The 25488-nt window shown below is 36.6% G+C and overlaps 1 protein-coding gene across 9 annotated transcripts in view; it reads right to left on the reverse strand.

The window, feature by feature from the left end:
• Positions 1 to 25488, reverse strand: part of ARFIP1 (ARF interacting protein 1) — a 129410-nt gene that overhangs the window by 97400 nt on the left and 6522 nt on the right. For 7 of the 9 annotated variants that reach the window (XM_086704105.1, XM_025921821.2, XM_086704104.1 and 4 more), the window contains exon 2: positions 17433 to 17512. The exons of the other annotated variants lie outside the window; for them this stretch is intronic. In XM_086704105.1, coding sequence (XP_086560231.1) covers positions 17433 to 17510 — 78 coding nt within the window. In that variant the 5' untranslated portion in view covers positions 17511 to 17512. The remainder of the gene's footprint in view (positions 1 to 17432; positions 17513 to 25488) is intronic. 9 annotated transcript variants of the gene reach the window in all.

Here is a 25488-nt window from a genome sequence, read left to right on the forward strand (position 1 = left end):
ACTTGGAAGGCTAGAGCTTTAAAAGTCAGCTGGGCAAGCTGGAAGGGAGTGTGTTGGGGGAACTTCTCTAGGAACAAAAGAGCTACCCGGTGCCATTTCCCTCCTCTGCCACCAGCATAAACAGAGCCACCTCCAGGAAGGGATGCTGCATGGATACTTGCTACCTAACCTGCTAGCAGTATGTCTCCACAAGTTCTCCAGAGACTCGTCCATTCCAAGCCTGATGGCCTTGATCCTGCACTAAGCACAATTTTTACTAATGCTGTGGCCCTGCCCCCTGAGCCCTTCTGTGGCCAGGTCCCCCAGAGCCAGCCTGCCTAGGTCTTACTAACATCACAGACAGCAAGCACAGCCCTCAACAGGCAGAGAGTCAGCGCAAATATCTGAACTGAAAGGAAAAGTGACTCAGAGACACTTAAATGCCAGGTTCTGGTGAACAAGGGACACTGCACTCCAGGGCACCTCAGAACCTCTTCATAAAGCCCCTACTCTCAAGAGCAGAAGAGGTAGCTCATTTTCTAACAAAGAGAAACAGACATAGAGAGGTAGACAAAGTGAGGAGAAAGAGAAATACGTCCCAAATGAAAGAACAGGACAAAATTACAGCAGGAGATCTAAGCGAAACAGAAATGAGTAATATACCTGATGCGGAATTTAAAGTCATGATCATAAAGATACTCACTGGACTTTAAAAAAGGATAGAGGACATCAGAGACCCTTGACAAAGAAATAAAAACTAACACATCAGAGATGAAGAACTCAATAAGTGAAAATAAAAATATACTAGATGGAATAAGCAGGCTACAAGACGCAGAGAAATATTATCAGTGACCTGGATAACAGAGTAATGGAAAGCAATCAAGGTGAACAGGTGAGAGACAAACAACACTGAATAATGACAACAGACTTAGACAACTCAGTGACTCCATCAAGCGTACTAATATTTGCATTATACAGATCCCAGAAGGGAAGGGAGAGAAAGGGAGGCAGAAAATGTATTTGAAGAAGTGACAGCTGAAAACTTCCTGAATATGGGGAGGGAAACAAATATCCATATTCAGGAGGCACAGAGCTCGCCTGACAAATTCAACCAAAGGAGGTCCACACCAAGTGGATATAGTAATTAAAATAGCAAAAAATAGTGATAAAAATTTTTTAAGGTTGCAAAAGAAAAGAAGATAGCTACGTTATGTACAAAAAAAACCCCATAAGGCTATCAACTAATTTTTCAGCAGAAACTTTTCAGGCTAGGAGGAAATGGCATGATGTATTCAAAGTGCTCAAAGGGAAAAATCTGCAGCCAAGATCCTTTATCCAGCAAGGCTATCATTCGGAATAGAAGGAGAAATAAAGAGTTTCCCAAACAGACAAAAGTTAAAAGAATTCATGACCACTAAACCAGCCCTATAAGGAAACGTTATGGACTCTGAGCGAAAAACGAAACCCGTAAGTAAGAAAGAGTAAGAAAAACAGAAAGCACAAAAGAAAAAGGAAATTAAGCATATCTGTAAAAAATCAGTCAAGAGAAGCACAAGATAAAACAATGTAAAATATGATACGAAATATCTGAAACATGGAGGGTAGATGAGCAAAGAATGAGTTCGAAATTAAGAGACCATCAAGGGTGCCTGGGTGGCTCAGTCGGTTAAGCGTCTGACCTCAGCTCAGGTCATGATCTTGTGGTTTGTGGGTTTGAGCCCCGCGGCGGGCTCTGTGCTGACAGCTCAGAGCCTGGAGCCTGCTTCAGATTCTGTGTCTCCCTCTCCCTCTCTGTCCCTCCCCCGCTCACGTTCTGTCTCTCTCTGTCTCTCAAAAATAAATAAACATTTTTTAAAAAATAAAAAAAAAAATAGATTAAGACCTAAATGTGAGACCTGAAACCATAAAAATCCTAGAAGAGAGCATGATGTCTCTGACATAGGCTGTAGCAACACTGTTCTAGATATGTCTCTGGAGGCAAGGGAAATAAAAGAATAAACTACTGGGACTACATCAAAATAAAAAGCTTCTGCACAGCGAAGGAAATAATCAATGAAACTAAAAGGCAACCTACAGAATGGGAGAAGATATGTGCAAATGACATATCCGATAAAGGATTAGTATCCAAAATACATAAAAACTTACACAAATCAACACCCCAAAAACCAAATAATCCAATTAAAAAAATGGGCAGAAGACATGAACAGAGACTTCTCCAAAGATGTCCAGACAGCCACCAGACAGATGAACTGATGCTCAAAATCACTCATCATCAGGGAAGTACAAATCAAATCAAAACTACAATGACATACCACCTGACACATGTCAGAATGGCTAAAACCAAACACAAACACAAGAAACCAAAACACAAGAAACAAGTGTTGGTAAGGATGTGAAGAAAAAGAAACCCTCATGTGCAGCTGACAGGAATGCAAACTGGTGCAGCCACTGTGGAAAACAGTATGGAGGTTCCTCAAAAAGTTAAAAATAGAACTACCCTATGATTCAGTAATCGCACTACAGGGTGTTTACCCCCAAAATATGAGAATACTAATTCAAAGGGATACATGCACCCCTATGCTTATAGCAGCATTATTTGCAATAGCCAAATTATGGAAGCAGCACAAATGTCTAATGATAGATGAATGGATAAAGATGTGGTATATTGGGGCGCCTGGGTGGCTCAGTCGGTTGAGCATCCGACTTCGGCTCAGGTCACGATCTCGCAGTCCGTGAGTTCGAGCCCCGTATCGGGCTCTGGGCTGATGGCTCAGAGCCTGGAGCCTGCTTCTGATTCTGTGTCTCCCTCTCTCTCTGCCCCTCCCCCGTTCATGCTCTGTCTCTCTCTGTCTCAAAAATAAATAAATGTTAAAAAAAAAAAATTAAAAAAAAAAAAGATGTGGTATATATACATACAATGGATGCAATAAAAAAGAATGAAATTGAGATTTATAACAACATGAATAGATCTAGAAAGTATGATCCTAAGCAAAATAAATCAGCCACAGAAAGGCAACTACTACATGATTTCACTCAAATGTGTAATGTAAGAAACAAAACAAACGAGCAAAAGAAAAAAAAAAAAAAAAGACAAACCAAGTAACAGGCTCTCAACTATAGAGAACTGATGGTTACCAGAAGGAGACAGGTGGGGGGATGGGTGAAATAGGTGATGGGGATTAAGGAGTTTACTTGTTGTGATGAGCTCTGGGTGATACATGGATTGTTGAATCATTATATTGTACACAAACATAACACTGTGTGTTAACTATGTTGGATTAAAAGAAAAAAAGAAAACAATTGAAATACCACCATATATCAATGATTTAATGATGGGTCCCAGTAAGTCCCATATGAATAGCCAATAAGTTTTATTTATTTATTTACTTTTTTATGGCACACATTAGAATCACCTGGTGAGCTTTTAAACATATTTTTTTTTTTTTAATTTTTTTTTTCAACGTTTATTTATTTTTGGGACAGAGAGAGACAGAGCATGAACAGGGGAGGGGCAGAGAGAGAGGGAGACACAGAATCGGAAACAGGCTCCAGGCTCTGAGCCATCAGCCCAGAGCCTGACGCGGGGCTCGAACTCACGGAGCGCGAGATCGTGACCTGGCTGAAGTCGGACGCTTAACCGACTGCGCCACCCAGGCGCCCCTTAAACATATTTTTAAAAAGTACTGGCCAGGCCACCTGGCTGGCTCAGTTGGAGGATCATGCAACTCTTGATCTTGGGGTTGTGAGTTTGAGCCAAGATTACTTAAATAAAACTTAAAAAAAAAAAAAAATCACCTGCCATAAAAAACCTCACTGATTTGATCATGCTCTAGACTCTAAACAAACATATACGCAAAAAAACTTTAGTAATGGGATAGATCTACAAATCCTTCAGTTCTACTTATCATGCAGATTAAAATTATAAGTCAGACACTACTGTATACCTGTTGAAATGGCCAAAATTAGAAAGACTGACAAAATCAAGTGTTGGCAAGTATGTGGGGCAACCAGACTCTTCTAATTGTTGGTGCAAGTAAAAATCAGTAAAATCACTTTGGAAAACTATTTGGCAGTGCTATTAGAGTTAAACATATGCCTATCCTATGACTCAGCAATTCCACTCCCAGGAAATATAACCAAGAAATAAAAGTGCATATGTCCATCAAAAAATAGCTGAAAGAATATTCATAGCACCTTTATTCAGAAGAGCTAAAACCTGGAAACAACAAGCTGCCCATCAACAGTAAAACAGATAATAATATAGGCATACAATGGAATACTATACAGCAATGAAATAGTACTATAAAAAACAGAAAAATAGCTCACAGACATAATGTTGAACAAATAAAGACAGACCTAAAGAGTATACACTACAGGATTAAATTCAAATAAAAATAAATTCAAATAACCAGTAAGTTATGATGATTATAGGCAGAATAGTGGTCACCTTGTGGGTGGAGATGGGATAGGAGTACTAAGACATGACCTTGAAGGTGGGACTTCCAGTTTCTATTTCTGCGTGTAAGGAGCTTGGAAATCACCACGCCATCCTAACAAGTAAAAAGCTGAACAGACTGAAAAATCAACAACTCTGCTTGGATTTTTAAGAGTGAGGAAGAATGCTGGAGAAGGTCACTGAACAGACATGATGACAGCCAGCTGACCCATGAACTGGACCCAGGCTGTTGGAGGCTCCTCACCCTCTTCTCTGTCCTTGGAATGTGGGTTCCACCTGCCTTTTATGCTACAGAGGCTCCTCCAAGGACATAGCCTTGAGACAGTAAAGTGGTGTTTAAAACAGCTGCACGGTGTACATGTGACAGAACCCAGTTAAGGCCTCTGCATAAACTTAAGATGTGGCAGGTGGGTACAGGGATCCATTCATCTTGTTGCCACTCAAGACAAGTGTCTCGTACCTAAGTTCCCTTAGCTTATTAAAACTGACACCTACTGACCTGGAGTGGCCTGCCTCTTTCTTCAGTTTCTCCCTGCCCTCCAGGTATTTGGGGGGCAGGGGGAGAATTCCAGACTACACCAGGGAAGCTTCTGAGAGGGATGCAAACCAGCAAAGACACAGGGCAAAGTGCTGCCTCCAAAACTGGAGAGACAGATAGGTGAATATAGAGAGTCAAGGCTTAGCAGAGCAAAAACTCACTAGTAGAAATCATCTTGGGAACCAGTGCTGGGGTAGGAAAAGCTGAACTGTAATCAACAAATGACTGGAAGCTCACTGTGGAAAACTCTGAAAGTTAAAACTGCAGGGGTACTCTGTCATAAGAAGGGCCCCACAATATTGTGAGTTTTACCTCCAAAAGCTGGACGAGGTTACCACAGTAAATATGGGAGAAAAATCCCCTCATCCTTTCGGTAGGGAAAGGAGATATGAACCATTTTGAAATACATCAGACCACTCTGCTTTTCTTAAAAAGGCCTACCCTCAGGGGAAACCAGAACCTAACCTGCTTGGGTATAATCAGCCCCTAAGTGACCTCAGGAAGAGAAATAAACAAATCCAGCACACTCTAGCTATCATGTCCCACCCAGGCAGGGGAGAGAAAAACTGAGAAACACTTATGAAGTTTACCGTCTGGAGGCACAGGCTCACTAAAAAAACTGAGACCTAATCATAGGACTATATAATGCTTCCTTTCTCCCATATCCTACCACCACATTGCTCAAGGCCTGTTTATAGCAGTTCCTTTTACATCATGTCTGGTTATCAAGAAAAAAATTGTTAAGGCCTACCAAAAGGCAAAATCACAACTTGAAGAAACAGAGCAAGCATCACAACCAGATATGGCAAGGATGTTGGAAATATCAGACTGGGTATTTAAAACTATGATTAATATGCTAAGGGCTATAATGGATGAAGTAGCACGCATGAACAGATGGGCAATGTAAGCAGATAAAGAAGTCGTAGGAAAGAACCAAAAAGATATGCTAGAGATCAAAATCACTGTAATGGAAATGAAGAGCCAGAAACGGGCTTATTTTACTATCTAATGACCTTGGAGTAGGCAAATATTTCTTAGGACACTAAAACCATAAATAATAAAAAAGAAACACTGATAACCTGGACTTCACCGAAATTAAAAATTTGTCTTCAGTATCCAAATTCTACAAAGAACTTATCAAACTCAACACCCAAAAAACAAATAATCCAGTGAAGAAATGGGCAAAAGACATGAATAGACACTTCTCCAAAGAAGACATCCAGATGGGCAACCGACATATGAAAAAAATGCTCAACATCACTCATCATCAGGGAAATACAAATCAAAATCACAATGAGATACCACCTTACACCTGTCAGAATGGCTAACATTAACTCAGGCAACAACACGTGTTGGCAAGGATGCGGAGAAAGAGGATCTCTTTTGCATTGCTGGTGGCAATGCAAGCTGGTACAGCCACTCTGGAAAACAGTATGGAGGTTTCTCAAAAAACTAAAAATAGAACTACCCTATGACCCAGTAATTGCACTACTAGGCATTTATCCAAGGGATACAGGTGTGCTGTTTCGAAGGGACACATGCACCCCCATGTTTATAGCAGCACTTATCAACAATAGCCAAAGTATGGAAAGAGCCCAAATGTCCCTCGATGGATGAATGGATAAAGAAGATGTGGTGTGTGTATACACACACACACACACACACACACACACACACACACACACACACACAATGGAGTATTACTCGGCAATCAAAAAGAATGAAATCTTGCCATTTGCAACTACGTGGATGGAACTGGAGGGTATTATGCTAAGTGAAATTAGTCAGAGAAAGACAAAAATCATATGACTTCACTCATATGAGGACTTTAAGAGACAAAACAGATGAACATAAGGGAAGGGAAACAATATAAAAACGGGGAGGGGGACAAAACAAAAGAGACTCATAAATATGGAGAACAAACAGAGGGTTACTGGAGGGGTTGTGGGAGGGGGGATGGGCTAACTGGGTAAGGGGCATTAAGGAATCCACTGAAATCATTGCTTCACTATATACCAACTAATTTGGATGTAAATTTTAAAAAATAAAAAATAAAGTTAAAAAAAATTTGTCTTCAAAAGAAAACATTTAAAAAATGAAAAGGCAAGCCACGGACGGGAAGAGAACAGACATAATTTATGTATCTGACAAATGCCTAGTATTCAAAATATGTAAATATATATACATATATATACACATATATTTGTGTATGTATATATACAAATACATATATATATACATACATATATGTACATATATATATGTACATACATATATATATACACAAATACATATATATATACATACACAAATATATGTGTATATATACATACACGTATATATGTGTGTATATATATACATATACACATATGTGTGTATATATGTGTGTGTGTATATATATATTATATATATATATATATATATATATATATATATATATATATATATATAAATGAGTCTTACAATTTAGTAATACGAAGACCAATAGCTCAAAATATGGCCAAACTTCTAACAGGCACTTCACAAAAGAAAATATATGAAACGTCACTAATCATCAAGGAAATGCAATTTAAAACTACAATAAGGGGCGACTAGGTGGCTTAGTTGGTTGGGTGTCCGACTCTTGATTTTGGCTCAGGTCTTGACCCCAGGGTCAGGGTCACGGGATAGAGCCCTGCATCAGGCTCCTCGCTTAGTGTGAAGTCTGCTTGGGTTTCTCTCTCTCTCTGCCCCTCCTCCACTTGCTCTCACATACACACGTGCATGCACGCTCTCTCTCCCTTTCTCTCTCTCTCAAAAATAAATAAATCAACAAAACTATAATAAGATACTACTAAATACCTACTATTATGGGCTGAAGTTTAAGAAGACTGACAGGTGTTGGTAAAGAGTAGCTGTAATCTGTATACAATGCTGGAGGGAATGTAAAAAAGTACTTCACTTGGAGAAATGTTTAACAAATTCGTATAAAAGTAAATACACACTTGACCATATGACTCTAATCATTCACCACAGAAATTAAACATCCAGAAGAGACTTTTATGAGCATATTCATAAGAGCCCCAAACTAGAAAAAAATGTCCATCAACAGGTTACGGATAAACAAATTGTGGTATATACATATAATGGTATATTCCTCAGCAATAAAAAGGAATGAATTCCTGATGTATGCAGTAACTGTTGATTAATCTCAAAACATTATGCTGAGCCAAAAAAAGCCAGACACAAAAGAATAAATACCAAATGATTCCATTTATATAGGAGTTAAGAACATACTAATCTATAATGACAGATCAGCTGTTGCCTTGGGAGAAGGGTAGGAGAGGGGAGGACTGACTTCAAAGGGACATGGAAACTTGAGGATGATGGAAACATTCTGTATCTTGATTACAATTATGGTTTCCCAAGTTTATACATTCATCAAAACTCATCAGACTCATCACACTGCATATTTACAATGGGTGCATTTTATTATAGAGAAATTTTATCTCAATAAACTGTTGATTTTCTTTTTCAAAGAAAGAGTAAAATTCCATTCTATCATGCCTAATGGTAGAGGATCCATTTCTCCTGTTAGCCCCAAATCCACCCAGAGAGCCCAAGCTGGTGGGGGAGGTTTATGGCCTTATCATAGTACCCACTTATAAGGACTGACTCACAGCTCTACAACCTAATAGCAAATGAAGTTTGTCATTTTCCAAAATATGTCTCCATGACAAAAATGTATTAGACCAATACCCTCTCACTATAAAAATCACTGCCGAGTCCTAAGTGTCATTTACGGATATATAGTCCCTGTTTTAAGCCAGTCTGAAAATCATAAGCACTTGCTTTCTAAGAGAATATCTAATAAATGGCAGAAGATTAAAAAAAAATCCTTCTGTTTCTCAGATCTAGTGTCCCTCCTTCTAGATCTTTTAAATCAGCAATAGGGGCAATAACCAGTTTGCCAAATCAGACTTTAGTCAAGTATGGTATATATCTCATTCATTTGGCTGCCCAGCCACAGCCTGCTTCCAATGTTGGGGAAAGCCTCCACGTGATAAGGCTGGTGAAAGGCAGAGCCTGTGTCTTCTTATATAAAAACTCAAAATACCAGACAATCAAGCAAATATCTGGATCCAGATTACTTGGGTTCAATCCCTGGCTCCTCCACATACTAGCTATGTAACCTTAGGCAAATTTCTGAAGTTCTCCTTCCTCATTTGTAAAATGATAATAGTACCTACTTTGTAGCACTGCTGTGAGAATAAAATGAAATAAATATAAAGTACTTAGAAGAGTGCCTGGCATACAAGAAGTGCCATAGAAGTTATTATTTATTTCCCAAGCTCTGCTGGCACTGCCATAAACCTAGGTTCTGTCAAATCGAAGGCAATTGCCCCAGACCTGGAATCAGAAACCAGTAATAAAAAGAAAGAGGGACAACAGGAACTCACTCTGGAGCAGCCGTAACTTGCAGCAAGATCAAACTCTGGGTCAGCAGAGGCCATAGCACTCGTGGCAGCATCCAGGCACCATAGCTAGAGGTACTGGCAGTGCAAGCTGCTGTCTGTTGCTAGGCAATGGCAGAGCACTAGTACCCTCACTAAAACAGTGCTGGACCATTATTTTGGGCATAGTCCTAGGCACAAAGCCTGGAGTCTGATTTGTCAATCTTTCTGACAATTCTGTAAGCTACCTCATGTCCTCTTAGTAAATGTCTTTTCCATGTAAGTGAGTTGGAGTTGGTTTCATTGCTTGCAACATAAGACCCTGACATCAGACCTGCATAAGTGAATAACGGAAAATGGTCTTAGAATATCTTTGTGAATGTTTCTGAGTATCAAGTGAAAACTATGAAATGGTCTAGAAAGTTTTCAGAATGTTAGAATGCTATGAAACTTGTTTGATAGCCATGGCTCCCTAATCTAATACAACAATAGTAACTGAAAACCTGATCTTTATTGACTACTTTCTATGTGCCAGGTACTGTGCTAAGCACCTCACATTAATTATTTCATTTAACCTTCACAGGTGCCCTGGGAGGTAGAGGAGACTTTCCCAATTTTACAGATGAGGAAACTGAGGACTAGGAAACTTAAGGAATTTAAATAATGTATCCTCTTGTGTACAGAGCCCATAAGAATATTAAGAGCTAACATTTAATGAGCACTTACCATGTGTCAGGCACTATTGTGTTTTTGTTATATTATGTGTGTTGTGTGTGTTGTATCATTATATTAACTGATTTAGTTCTAATTGTTCTATGTGCATTATCTCATTCAACCCCACAACTCTCTAATATAGATTCCATTATTATTCCTGTTTTACAGGTAAGAAAACAGAAAGATTAAGAAATTTGCTTCATAACATGCAGCTAGCAAGTGATGAACTGGGATTCAAATCTGGCTTTAAGAACTTCATTTTCAACCTCTACATTACACTACCTTTCCAAAGGTGACTGAAATACATCATTGGGCCATGCCAACCAATGTACATGCATTCAGGTTTTTATGTGGGTCAAACCTACTGCTTTCTTAATGTTGACAACTTGTACTGTTGTTTCTTCTATTTCCGTATCATCATGCATAAAGAGTAGCACTGTCTTTACCTGACCCTCATTTCCAACAACTGAAGAATGAATGAAGCATCAGCCTCCAATTACATCATTAGCACTGTCTTTTGCTAACACCAGAGCCCCAGAGACAGCTGTACCCCGGAACTTCCTACTCTTCACTGTGGGCAAATGCAGAATTAAGCTAGGACATCTGTGAATCCGGAGGTTCAGGATACCAAGTCTGTTACTGCAAATGGCATCAACTGCCAGAAAATATGTATGTGTTATCAATGATCCTGATAACTCAATGGTTCTCAACCAGGCTGAATTGCACACCCCCTCCCCAAATATTTAGCAATGTCTGGAGACATTTCTGGTTCTTATAGCTGAGGATGGTGTGCTACTGGCATCCTGAAGGGACAGGACAGGGATGTTGCTAGACATCCTACAATGCACAGGATAATCCCCCACAATAAAAAATCATCCAGCCAAATATGTCACAGTGTCAAGGATGAAAGACTCTATAAACAGCTTGATGCTATAAACTGCTTCGTACACTAGTCTTAATACTTACTCACTTTAATGTCATAGAAATAACCCATTCCAAAGCATGAGACCAACTGCACTGGGGGGAGAATTACTCCCCCCATGCCCTCCTTTGCTGAACCACTTAACACTGTCCATCATTCCAGCAAACGTTTTCAACACCATAAGAGCTATAACATGGCTCATAAAACTGCTTACTGTCTGACCCCTACCTACTCCTCCAGCTGCTTCTCATACCATTCTCTCTTCTAACTAACTCCAACTTGGCCAATTAGGCAACCAAATAACTTCATCTTCACACTCAGGGTGCACAACAACTCTTCTCCCTGTCAATTCAACTTTCAGTCTATGACCTCTTCTGTGGTTACCGAAAACCTAGGCTAAAAGAAAAAAAGCTCCTCATGTAATTTTTTCTGGTACAACTTATGTTTTTCAAATTCTAAAAATATACCTTGACACTAACATTTAAAAAGGCCTTACAAATGACAGTCAACATTTATAGGTGAACACCCTATGGAAAATAAAAGATACAACATAAACCAAAATTCACCCAGACTAAAAATCTAGCTTAAGTTTTTTTTAATGTTTATTATTTTTAAAAGAAATAAACAGCATGAGTGGGGGAGGGGCAGAGATAGAGGGAGACACAAAATCCGAAGCAGGCTCCAGGCTCTGAGCTGTCAGCACAGAGCCCAACACGGGGCTTGATCCCATGAACTCCAAGATCATGACCTGTGCTGAAGTATGACGCTTAGCTGACTGAGCCACTCAGGCACCCAAAAATCTACCTTTTAATAAGGAAAGAGAAGGCATACTGGAAATACAATAAATTGTTGTTATCAATTTATTACCTTATTAATGGTAAAGCCTAATTTCTACAATGCTTAGAAACAAGGTAGAAACTTTCTAAAAAAGATGTAAAAGAACTTGTCTTAGCCTTAGGCTTCTGGAACTATACAAGGCACTGTATCTTCTAAAACACACATTTAACATTGGTTTTTATTCCAATTGACCACTGAACAAGCAAAAATAAAGTGATATAGTACTAAGCGTAAAGCTTTTCCAATTCTTTCTTAAATCTATTATTTAAAAAAGTTATTTGAAAATTCATTAAAAAGTACTATGAAATATTTTCAGTGCTCAGATCACTGGATGCATATATTTAATAGACATGTTGTTCAATCACGTAGCTATATTTTCTTCTAATTTAAAAGACTAACTTCTTAATTTCAATCAATTTGAGACAAAAGAGCAATGAAAAAAGTAAACAGTGTGAAAGAAGAAAAAGTAGCCATAAATATTTAACTCTAATTGTTCTAGTTATGGCTTCAGACAATGAAGGTCGCAGTGTTTACTGGGGTAATTATGCATGTCAAGAGAGACCATACTTTGTTCCAATACCAAAAAGCACAAATGCCTTCTGTGTTAGATGAAATTATTTACATTTTTGTTTGCCTACAAAAAGAGAAAGCAATTATATTAAACTCATAATTCAAATAGTCTTTGAAATTTCCTTCTGTATTAGTAAAAATATGACCTTCTTTTAAAAATGATTAATGTATTTATTATAAAGTGTTAACATAGTTCAAAAATATTAGGTGAATAAATCTCCTGCATGAAGTTTCATGAGAACTACCCAACATATCAGGAAACGTGGACATAAGGACCAGCTTTTCCCCTTTTTATAAGTTTATAAATATTCCTAAGTTTCAATTTCCTCCTCATAAAATGAGATTATTAACCTCACCTATGTACCATAAGAATCAAATATGAAATTGCTTTGAAAACTGAAAATGCTATTTTATATAAAGATGTCATAATTATAGCACATTGGTTTCAGCTCGGCTCCAACAAGATGAATACTGGAATAGGTCCATCAACACTAATACCTGCCAGCACATCTCCCCTTGCTAACTACACTTTTCTAAACAGACCAATATCAAGACAGTTGAAATGGAATCCAGATGTTGATGTTTGTAACCTTGTTTTTTATTTTGTTCTATCTCAGAGATTTCATAGTTTTAAAGGGAATATGACCCTCAAACCTATGATAAAAGGATGGATAAAGCAAATGTGGTAAAATCCAGATAATTATTGAATCTGGATGATGAATATATGGGAATTCATTTACTATTTAACCTTTACTTCATATGTTGCAAGTTTTCCTTAAAAAAATGTTTTTATATATTAGTATCAATACCTAATTTGTCTTATATTTTCAACCAGGTGCTACCTGAACACTGCATTTCAAACCTTCCCCCAACTTTCTCATCTCCTGTCATTCTCTTTTCTACATCAAGCCAATCTCAGCTGCCAGCCACCACTTGAACCACATTTCCTCCCACTCTTTCCCCACTGACACTCAGTTTCAGCCACAAAGCCCTCACCACTGTCCCTCAAACACATCAATCTTATTTTTGCCCTTCTTTCCTCTCTCTGGAAAGTTCATACTTCCAGATTTTCACGCCGATTCTCCTTCACCTCATTCAGGTTTCTGCTTAAACATCATCTAAGAAGGGCCTTCCCTGACCAACTAATGCAAATTCAGTTTTCATCACTCATTAGCCCTTTAGCCTGCTTTATAGCAGTAAAGACTATATTAAATTATAAAATTATTTATGCGTATGTTTAACACGTCTGTCTCCCTCCCCAATATGTTTACAACATAAAAGCTGTCCTCTTGACACTCAAGATCCTTCCATGACCTGGACCATCTTTTTTCCACCAATTATGCTTACCCTATCAAATCAAACTTAATTATTCACACTTCCACATACATGTCTCTCAATCTCCTTTCTCTATGCCTTTGCTCAAGCAGTGATCATCGTCACTCATATGCTCAAATTTTACCCACACTATAAAACTAAAACTCAGTTCAAAATGCCACTTGTGCTGATATTCCTGGCTGATACTCCTCTGAACTGCCAAAATTCTTTATTTGTACCACTCTACAGGCATTATTATTCTACATTTTATTTATTTTAAATTTCCTCTATTAATCAACATGTACCTAGAATGCAGGATCTCTATTTCCTTTTTAGACCTCTGAGTTACTTATGTAAAAGAAAAATGCAATTATTTGTGTATGTTTTTTGGGTATTAGAAACTGGTATACGTATTAGTGTTACTATATTGAAGGGCAGACAGAAAAAGAGTAATTCTGGCAATAATCCTAGAACACACTAATAAATACCTAACAGAACTATTTTTCTTTTCTTTCCTTTTTTGCTGTTAAAAATACATCTTATTTGCTTGTTTTCCTAATATCCTTGCTTCTACCTTTAAGTAATTTTTCCCCTATTTAGTTTCTTAAATTTACTTCTATTTTTCACTTTAATTAACTTGAGTTCAAATCACAGCTCTGTTCCTCACTAGCTATATAAGCCTTTTCAGGTCTTTGTTGCCTAAATCTGTAAAATGAGGGAGAAAACCTCAACTGCAAACAGGGTTATTATGGTATTAAATGAAATAATAAATATGTAAAACGCCGTATGGTATCTGGCACCAACAGACTCTCAGTGAATGGTGCCTACAGATAGAGAAGCAGCAGTTTAAACACATTTCCAGGTATAAAGTTTAAATACTAAAAACGCAAAGAACAAAATCCACTTTCATCTGCTCTAATCAAGACTGGACTAGGGTACAAAGCAAGCCAACCCCATGTTTTCTTCTCCTTTTTTAACTTAAAAAGAAAAAAGCTAATGTCACTTAAAAAAAAATTACATGTAGAAGAAGAAAGCATTTTTATGATCACTGATGAGCATCCTGGATTCCTCGGTGAACTAGCTGAGTGAGCCTGAGCAAGGCGATTCACCTTACAGAGCCTAAATGAACTTTATGTCTCTTCTTGTCCAGGGTTGACAATGCTTTTGGCTCAGTTCAAAAAGCTGGAGTTTTTCCCTTGTTTTTTTTGTTTTGCCTTTGAAGAAATAAAAACTATCACCCATGTCATCATATTCTATTCCTAAGAAACAAATATTAATATATCATTTATAGCAGTGGAGTAAAAATCAATTCATTCATCAAACTGACCACCAGTGATGTGCTAAGTTTAAAGATTAGTCTGAATTACTGAAAAGTCTGATACATAGAACATTTAAGAAGTTCACAGCCATAATACAGACAGCAATATTTAAAAGAAAACTTTTTAAAAAAATGTTTGAGAGAGAGAAAGATCGAACAGAGTGGAGAAAGAGGGAGAGAGAGAATCCCAAGCAGGCTCCATGCTCAGCATAGATCTCACAACCATGAGATCATGACCTGAGCCAAAATCTGGATGCTTTAACAACTGAGCCACCCCACAAGAAAAATTCTTGTAAGCAAATCTGACCCTTGAAAATGTTTTCATCATGGACTTTGGGGGGAAAAAAAGGTTCAAGTCAGTATTATACTAATAAAGGGGGAATTAAAAATGTTTATTTATTTATTTTGAGAAAGAGAGGGAATTTGCAAGTGGAGAGGGACAGAGAGACAGGAGAAAGATAATCCCAAGCAGGCTCCGCACTGACAGTGCGGAGCCTGCTGCTTAACCGTCTGAGCCACCCAGGCGCCCCTAAAAGGGGAATTTTAAACCCCAAATAAACCCCTAAATCCTACATTGGTGAACTCTAAACTCAATACTTTTAAATTAAATTGGGACATAAATTCAGACTATACTCACACACCTTATCTTTTTTAAAAAAATTACAACATTCCCTGTGAAGAGTGCACAATGGGTATGGCTAAAAATGCAGGGAATGCTTAACATGGATTTTAATGTTAATATATATTAAATTTTCAGAACAATTACATGGCAGTGGTTTCCTTCAGATCATCGTCATCCAGGATTAACTCTCTATTAAGCAAGAAATTTCTAGCTTAGCATCTATGTGAGTGACATTCACATAGACGAAATTCACAGTGGTAAACCACAAACACAACATTTTCATTTTTTATGAATCCTTTTATTGGCTGGGCTGCCAATCCTTCCTGTAGTTCACATGCATGAAACCTCCTCTGATCATCTCTCAACAGTATAGATTCTGAGATCTGATCATAAAAATCAAATCCATGAGTTAAGATAAATACAGTATACATAATTTCCTAGTTTCTCTGAACTAAACGTAATTAAAGCATTGCTTTCACAAATAGTAAATAGCCAAACTATTTTAAATCACAAAGAATCTTGACTCCTCCCCTAGATAACACATATTTTGCCAACCAGAACTCATCTTTGACTTTTGGACTAAAAGTAAAGTATCTAGTTCTAAATCCTACATTAAAGCTTTCACACAGACTCACAGTATCTTGGCTTGATTGAAGACATACTACATCTAGCATTGTGCACATATACTGATGGCAAATTGGTTCAGACTCCATGAAGTGTTCCAGGCTTGCCAATTCCTCTGAGTCAGTCACTATCTCTTTGAAAGTTAAGTATGTTTAACAAATAAATGGGGAAAACAATAGTTGTTCTAATACCTAACTGAATCATACCAAATTGTTCTAACGTTCAAAATGGGACAATATAAAAGTGCTACTCTGTAAATCATCAAACACTATAAACCTGAAGGTTTTACTAGTATTAGGTATTCAAAAAATATCTGATAACTTGAATTCAATATAAAACTAACTTTTTCATATCTCTTTCCTTAATCTAATGAGCTAGTGGTTCACTGAACCATCAAAGTGGTTAGAATCATTTGTAGAACTTCCAAAAAGAAACAAAAACAAAAAAATCCCACATGCCGGTTGTCTTATCACTATAGATTCACATTCAGTGAGTCAAAAGTTAAGTCCAGAACTCAGGTTTTTGGTTTTTTTAACTCTACACTTGGACTCTAATGCATACCTAACTAAAGAGAGTATACAGGAGTAGACAAGCTCAAATATGAACTTATTACTGTATTATTTCAAAAGAAATCTCATTTCATATTTATAGTAAAAGCTATAGTTTGGGGCGCTTGGGTGGCTCAGTTCGTTGAGCATCCAACTCCCAATTTCAGCTTAAGTCATGATCCCAGGGTCGTGGGTTTGAGCCCCATGTCGGGCTCCGTGCTGAGCGTGAACTCTCTCTCTCTCCCCCTCCGCCCCTCTCCCACTCATGTGCTCACTCTAAAAAAATAAAAAAAATAAACAACTATAGTTTGACCCCAACTCTTACATTCATCTTTATGTAACAAATATACTCTAGAATTTTAGATGCCGAAGGCAAATAATAATTTCCCATTATGAAGGAATCTCTCTCTTCCCACTCCTTACTGTGTCTGTGTCTATGTGTGTAAAAGAGTTTATTCAGAAAGGCCCATGTTTAGACCAACTGAGTCAATCTGGACAGTGTAAAACTGATTGAGACGGGCTGATTTCAAAAATCTATAGAAATACCATCCAATCACCTCGGAATTAGACTTGACTTCTTCTGTGCCTGGTTTAGATGCACCATGAGTTGTAGTATCATTGTTGCCGTCAGACATACCTAAAAGTAAAATGTGTTAAGCACACATTAAATAATTTAGTTTAAAAAGCTGTACAATCTCAGTGATATTCTTACAAATATTCTGTAACATAATTTATTTGCGGTCAGAATGTGCTCTGCAAAATTACAATCACATGAGTATCTATTGATTATAACAGGTAAACAATTCTAACAACAAAATTTGAGAAAAAGTATTTATGCAGAATGTGAAAACATATACCTCAATGATTAAAAAATAATTTCATAAAACATTTTAGATATGAAACAAAATTTAAAAGACCAGAACATCAACTTGATTTGACAGATGAAAAACTCATATACAAGATATCTGAAGCAAAAATATTATTCATGGCCTACATAAAACCAAAGTTTTAGACTAGAATTCAGACCTCTTCTACCTCCCTGGCCAGTGCTCTTTCATATTGATAACACAGACATGACTATTCATTCTCGAAGTGAAACACTATACCCAGATTTCATTAAATAAAAAGTTTGAGCTATTTCTGCTTCTAAGTTATGCAACAACGTTTATAGAATGCCAACTATACATGAAGAACTCTTCTAGGCACTAAGGAGAAAGAAGAGTAAAATCGAATTCACGGTCTGCAAGTACTCTGAATCTAATCAAGGAGAAAGAGATAAATAATTACAAGATACCATGTTAGGTATTATAATGCAAAGAAACAAATTTTTACTTTTGAAATACACTGGAGGGAACAATTTTACAATTTCAGTTTGTAAACCGAACCCAATACCACATTAAGAAAATAATACAACATGAACAATTGGGATTTATCCCAGGAATACAAAACTAGCTCAATTAGGAAATCTATTACTATATACTGTATTCCTAAACCTAAGGGAAAAAACACAGTTTTTTTCACATATGTTGAGAGATCTTTTGACAAAATGCAACATCCATTCAAAATTCAGTACTCAAGGAAAAGGGGACTAAGGGAGACTTTCTCAACATGATTTCCAATCACGACCTTGGGTAACTGAAATTGGAGAAATTTCAGTAAAATTGCAGCTAAAGGGAGACTACTGTACATATTAGGGATATTAGTCTGTTGTGTTTCAGTTCCCTACAGTCAACTATGGTCGATTAGCACATTATCCTCCTCTTGATATGTTGTCAAAAAATTAACAGCAGCTTCACACTGCATCACAGTGTCTACATCATTCACTTCAACTTCATCTCATCGCATGGCCATTTTATCATCTCACATTACCATAGGAAGAAGAGTGAGTACAGTATAATATATTTTGAGAGAAAGAAAAAGACCACATTCACAAAACTTTTATTACCATAGTGTTATAACTGTTCTATTTTATTATTGTTGTTGTTAACCTCTTAACGTGCCTAGTTTATAAATTAAACTTTATCATAGGTATGTATGTGTAGGAAAAAAACACAGTATATAAAGGGTTCAGTACAATCCCCAGTTTCAGGCATCCACTGGCAGTTTTGGACTGTATCCCCCACAGATAAAGGGAGACTACTGTAAAGAACTCTTTTTTTTTTTTTTTAATTTTTTTTTTTTTCAACGTTTATTTATTTTTGGGACAGAGAGAGACAGAGCATGAACGGGGGAGGGGCAGAGAGAGAGGGAGACACAGAATTGGAAACAGGCTCCAGGCTCTGAGCCATCAGCCCAGAGCCCGACGCGGGGCTCGAACTCACGGACCGCGAGATCGTGACCTGGCTGAAGTCGGACGCTTAACCGACTGCGCCACCCAGGCGCCCCTGTAAAGAACTCTTAAAAACAAAAAGAAAAAACTCAAAAACCAGATTGAAAGCAGGAAAAAGACATGAACAGAAAATTCACACACACACAGAAAGACATTAAAACGGCCCTCCAAAATATAAAAATGTTCAAATTCACTCATAATTAGAGAAATGCAAGTTAAAACAACACCGAGATAACCATTTCTTACCTACCAGACTGGCAAAAACATTTTAAATACAACAAAACTTTCTGTTCGTGAGGAAGTACGGAAAAACAGGACTCTCATACAGCGCTGATGGGAATACAAATTGGCACAGCCATTCTGGAGGCAACTTTAGTGATGCCTAAGATCATCATCACATATGCACTTACTGCTATACCCAGCAATCTCATTTCTAGGAATCCATCCTAGGAATATACCTCCAGCAATACAAAATACATAGACATTGCAGTATTCTTCATAAATGTAAAATACTGGGAACAGCCTAAATGTCTATACATAGGAAAGTGACTGAATAAACCATGGCACAGCCAAAGAATAGAATACTATGCAACTATTAAAAAAATGAGGAAGATCTCTATGATATGGAGTGATTTCCAGGACATACTGTTAAGTGAAAAAAACACAAAGCCCCAAAATACTTATAGGTATACTACCTTCATGTAGAACAAAGGGAATATAAGAAAATACATGTTTCTGTTCATTAGAGCAAAAAGAAATACAAGAACAGAGAGACAGACAGACAGACACACACACACACACACACACACACACACACAGAGTCCAAAGCAGGCTCCAGGCTCTGCGCTGTCTGCACAGAGCCCGGCATGGGGCTCAAACCCATGAACTGTGATATTATGACCTCAGCCAAAATCGGAGGCTTAACTGACTGAGCCACTCAGGTGCCCCTCTAAATACCATTCTTCAGTAAGGAACTGTAACTCTTAGAAGAATTGGTTGATTCTTCTAAGCAGGGAAATACAAGATGAGTCTGGAACATTTTCTGGTGTCAGAAAGGAAGGAGAAGTTAAAAAAAAAAAAGATGAGAGCCTGTTGAAAGAATACAGGAGCCAACCTGAAGGAACCCCTAAAGGCCAATGCTAGAACAAACTGAGCAACAAAATAACTTATGATAATACTGTATTTAGACCCAGAGATTAAGACAAATGAGTCCATACTGATATAAATAGCCAAATAAATAAGTAAATGGGGGTAAAGAGGCAATACTTCCATATGACAAAGTCTCAATTAATAAACATAGAAAAGAGGGAAACAGAATCACCATCTGGCAAATACCAAAGTAATAAATGTTGCAGACAAGATCCACTGATAGATGCTAAAATTAGAAGGCAAAAGTTAGAGAGGAGAAACAAGGTTTACATAATTTCCAAGTATCTCCCACAAGGTACTTACGAACTGAAAAAGGAAAGACAGTAAAGGAAATCATGGTTCGCAGTGAAGAAACTCAACAGATATAACTTAACCAAGTGATCAAGTAATTACCAGTAGTAAGATATAACATCATAATCCCCTTGAAACACTGCACTGAGAAGGACACATCATTTCTGTGATATTCTTGCCAAAAATGCATAAGCTCAGGCCTACCATGAGAAAACACTGGACTAACGCAAACTAAGGGATGCTCCACAAAATAACTGATCAATACTCTTTAAAAGTGTCATGTTTCCTAGATAGGATCCTGGAACAGAAAAAAAGACAACTGAAAATTTAGTGAAATTCTAATAAGGTCTGTAGTTTAGTTAATAATATGATACCAATGTTAGTTTCCTATTCTTGATAATTATAGTTATGAAGATGTTAGCATTCAGGGAAGTGGAGTGAAGAATCTAAGGAAACTGCACTATTTTTGCAAGTCTAAAATTATATCAAAATTAGTTTTTTAAAAACAGAAAGAAATTCTGAACAAAGGTTGAGGAATTACCCTTAGATAAAAGTAGGAAACCTCTTCCACTGAGGGAAGAATGAAAAGGAGGAAGGAAAGGAAGGAACCCCTGGAGATAGCAAGAGTGGAATAGAAAACAGAAGAAAGTTAAGGCAATTCACTTTCGCTGTCTTCTACTTTCCTATGAAATAGAAGTTATCATCTGCCTCTCTGTATTAATCAGTAGCATCAATTAGGAAAATATATCATTATCATCCAACTGAAGAAAAGGTCAAATAACCCTGGACATAGAGAGAAACAGGAAATCAAATTTCTGAGAATTACAGAGATAGGTACTAAATAATCTGTGTTTTATTGATATTCTTTAAATGCTCTGACCTACTTCACATTTATTTTTTAGAAGTTTGTTCATAAAGTTTGATAACTAATATACATGGGGAACAAAAAGATTTAAAAAGTTAATGACTTCTAGTTTGTACTGTTTAAGATACATGGTTTTTGATCTTTACACATATTCAGTTATCTTTAAAAACTGTTTTCAAAACAGAATGATAAGCTACTCTTTCAAAACTACCATTAATGCTCAAGCCTCTTAAGCAAATTTATACTGCAGGCCAAAAATGCTTCAGGTCATCTCTGGGGCTCTGATTCTATAAATCAGCCAGAGGTACTCATTAACTAAAGAGTGTTAAGAACAAATGACCTTTGGCGTGAATTATTAATGAGCACTAGAAAAAGTGCTTAAATAATATCACCCGAAGTTTATAATTCATCCAACTGTCTGGGATTATTTTTTATTTTATTATTAAAATCATATTTTAATTTCTATAAACTGAATAAACTAGATCTATCCAAGGGGTTTATATAAGAACTTTAACCAGAATTCAATGAGGGAGAATTCTATACCCTATAATACTTAATTGCATTTAGGTTCTTCCTAAGGACCCAAGAAAGAGAGGCCAGAAGGTACCAAATTTGCCAGGATACTGGAAGAGGAAATAGAAGATTCTATGGATGCCAGAAAAGAAAAAACTACATTTACAGTCTCCATGTTGCCAATGAGTTAAAGACTAGAAGTTAGAAGTCTAACACTAAAGGATGTATGTATGGGATGATGTTGTTAAACAGAAACCATGAGTTTTTCAAATTAAGGTACTCACATACCACACAGAGTCTGAAATGGTGTGCTCAAGGCACAGGAAGGCAAATAGAAACAGGGCAGAGGTAAACAGGATAAACATGGCACATCATATTGGAAAGAGAATTTACATTCTTTTTATTAAAATAAGTACTATAATATTATGGGATCTAAAACAAAATTCACTTGAATAAAACAATATACATAAGTCTTCTAAGAAATTTCTTGAAGTTTTGTAAAAAAATATGTGTCTCTAAAGAAACATCAGGGGCGGGGGGAGAAAGAAACATCTGAAGAGGGATACTTCCTTCTAGAGGTACTTTAGTAAAGACGTTGGAGAAATACTATAAATAATTATTAATCTATGTGACCAAGGAGTTCTAACTGGTGAGATAAGGACAATGCTAAGGAGGTAAATACAGAAAATTGAAAGCAAAAAGTAGCAAAACTTGGGCTTGCTTTAATTTAAATTTGCTTAGTTTCTTTAGACTATTGTATTGCTGATATTCCAGAGACTGGTTACCAGGCTAAATATTAAAGAAAGTTACTCTATTTCTTTCATTGTTGATGGAATTTATTAGAATATGTCTAGCTTTTCTCGCTTATGAATAAACAGAATGGAAAGACTTGTTTTAATTTCATAATTTAATATTAATTTTAAAGTTGAACTAACTTACAATAAAAAAACTTAGTTAAAACATATAGCGACATTAAGTAACTACATGTGTTCAGAGTTGAAAAGTAACATCTAAAATACAGAAGCTTTCTGCTATAGTCAAAACAATTTAATTTTCTTTTTTATGACAGTAGTCTTAACGTAAGGAAAAAATCCTTTTCCCTACTATCTAATGCAAATGATACTGAACTAAAAATGGTTTACAACACAATATGTTCAAAGTACAATTACATTCCCTTTCATAAGTATAATAACTAAATAAAAGCAAATAAGATAATAACGAATCATTTACATTATGCTGCTGCCTTATGTCAACAATTATCTCATATCTGTAAAAGCTATTTTACCATACACCTACAAGTCCTTTTAGTGATAAGTTAAGATTACATTGCTCATCAGTCTAGACAATTCAAAAGTAGAAAGCTTTGACAAAATATAGTTAATTCCCCATTACAGGTAATAATGGGAAACAATTTAAAAATCAATATTCAGGGGTGATTGGCTGGCTCAGCTGGAAAAGCATCCAACTCTTGATCTTGGGGTCATGAGTCTGAGCCCCATGCTGGGTGTATAGATTACTAAAAACAAACAAACAAACTTAAAAAATAATAATAAATAAAAATCAATATTCAACTATTCCCATCTCCACCATCATTACTAACTTTCAACCAAGTAATACAATTAACTGGGAAAGTCTTATTTTCCCCATTTAGATTGTGTTTCAGAGAAACTAATGAGAAGTAAAATGATAAGAGTCTCAAAACTAAAGTACTTCCTGAATTCTTCATAGATAACTAGTTGCGTTCCAGAATATTAGCAGTGAGGCCAACCAAGAACCGAAAGAACTGGGGAGTTACTTTAATTCTGTAACTAAATTCCCAAAACTATATAAAGTAAACCCCTCAATATTTTTTTCAGTGGAAAAAAGCTTCAGAATAAATAAAGTAAGAATACAGCTTAAACACAGACACAGATAGTAACATATAGAAAAATTTATAGATACGCGTATTTACATGAGTTGGTGTATATTTCTTACAAGCAAATGCAGCCACAATGAGCACACATAGTGCCCAGATATTGGTTTCTAATACCATTCTCCAGTAAAGGGAACCAGCACTTCTTGGAGAAATACCTGAGTCTAGGCCTGGGGCAGGAAATATACAAGATGAGCCTGAACATCTTGTAGTGCCAGAAAGTAAAGATGTGCTAAAAAAAAATCCCAACAACAAACCAAACAACAAAATCCTCACGATAGGGATATGTCAAAGGAATATAAAAACGAACCGAAAGAGCTCCCAATAGCCAAAGCTGGAAATAAAGTACTACTGGATTATATAACTCAAAGTATAAAATAAATATCCACGAGTCAATATTCATATAAATAAATGACTAAATAACAAATGAGGACAAGGAGACAAATTTCCCTTGCAAAAGAATTCCAAAAAATTTATGTACATACTCCACTGTTAAGAAGATGGAATAGAACTCCCTACTTCTTAAGCATGTACTTCACATAGTGACTTTTTTCTAAGAAGTACAATATGCAAAGGTTGGGGAAGGGGTAACTTTACAGAGGACAAACCTAATAAACCCAATCTCAAGCCAGGGGACTAAGTCAACAACAACCACTGATAATATTTACTCTTTATACAATGAGAATGTCACTTTATTCCTGTGGGTCTTCCTCCCAAAAACATATTATCCAGTCTAATCCTAAGAACAGCATCAGACAAATCTCAATTGAGGGACAGTCTACATAATACTTGACCAGTAACTCTCACAACTATCAACTTATAATCAAAATCAAGGAGTCTGAGAACTGGTCAAAACCAAAAGGGCACATGACAACTAAATGTACTGTGGTATTCTAGAACAGAAGAAGGACATTAGGAGAAAACTGAAGCAATCTGAACAAACATTAGTACATATAAATATTGGTTTATGAATTGTGACAAATGTACCACACTAATGCAGTATGTTAATAACAGGGGAAGCTGGGCATGGGGTATACAGGAATCTCTACACTATCTGCAATAATTCTAAAAATCTAAAATTTTTCTAAAATAAGAGTTTATTATAAAAGAATCTAAGAATACTGCGTTATATGTAATAGTTTTTAATAATTAATATAAACTTATATTAAGATTTTTCATACACTTAAGAAACAGTATAACTCAATTTAACTACTATTTTAACTACTATATTAAAAATAGTTATATTCAAAATCCTGTAGTCTAAAACTTCATGAACTGAAATCTTTAATACTATATACTTGGAAATTCAAGCAATATTTAGGCATGAGGTACTGAGCTAGAAGATAGGGATTTAAGAACAAGCCAAAAAAGAATGTAAGATTTGGTCCCTATCTTCATGGAGTTTGGAGGCATATAATCACACACAAAATGTAAACTGTAACTGTGGTAAATGTATGATCTGGGTGGTTAGAGTATTCCCTAAGGAAACAAAACTTCTGTTGAAGTGTGAAGGATAGTTAGGAGCTAATAAGGAGCCTTGTAATGGCAAGGAGC

The sequence above is a fragment of the Puma concolor genome, chromosome B1 (genome assembly GCF_028749965.1).
Source record: "Puma concolor isolate L17-30 chromosome B1, mPumCon1.1.hap2, whole genome shotgun sequence".
Lineage (NCBI taxonomy): Eukaryota > Metazoa > Chordata > Mammalia > Carnivora > Felidae > Puma > Puma concolor.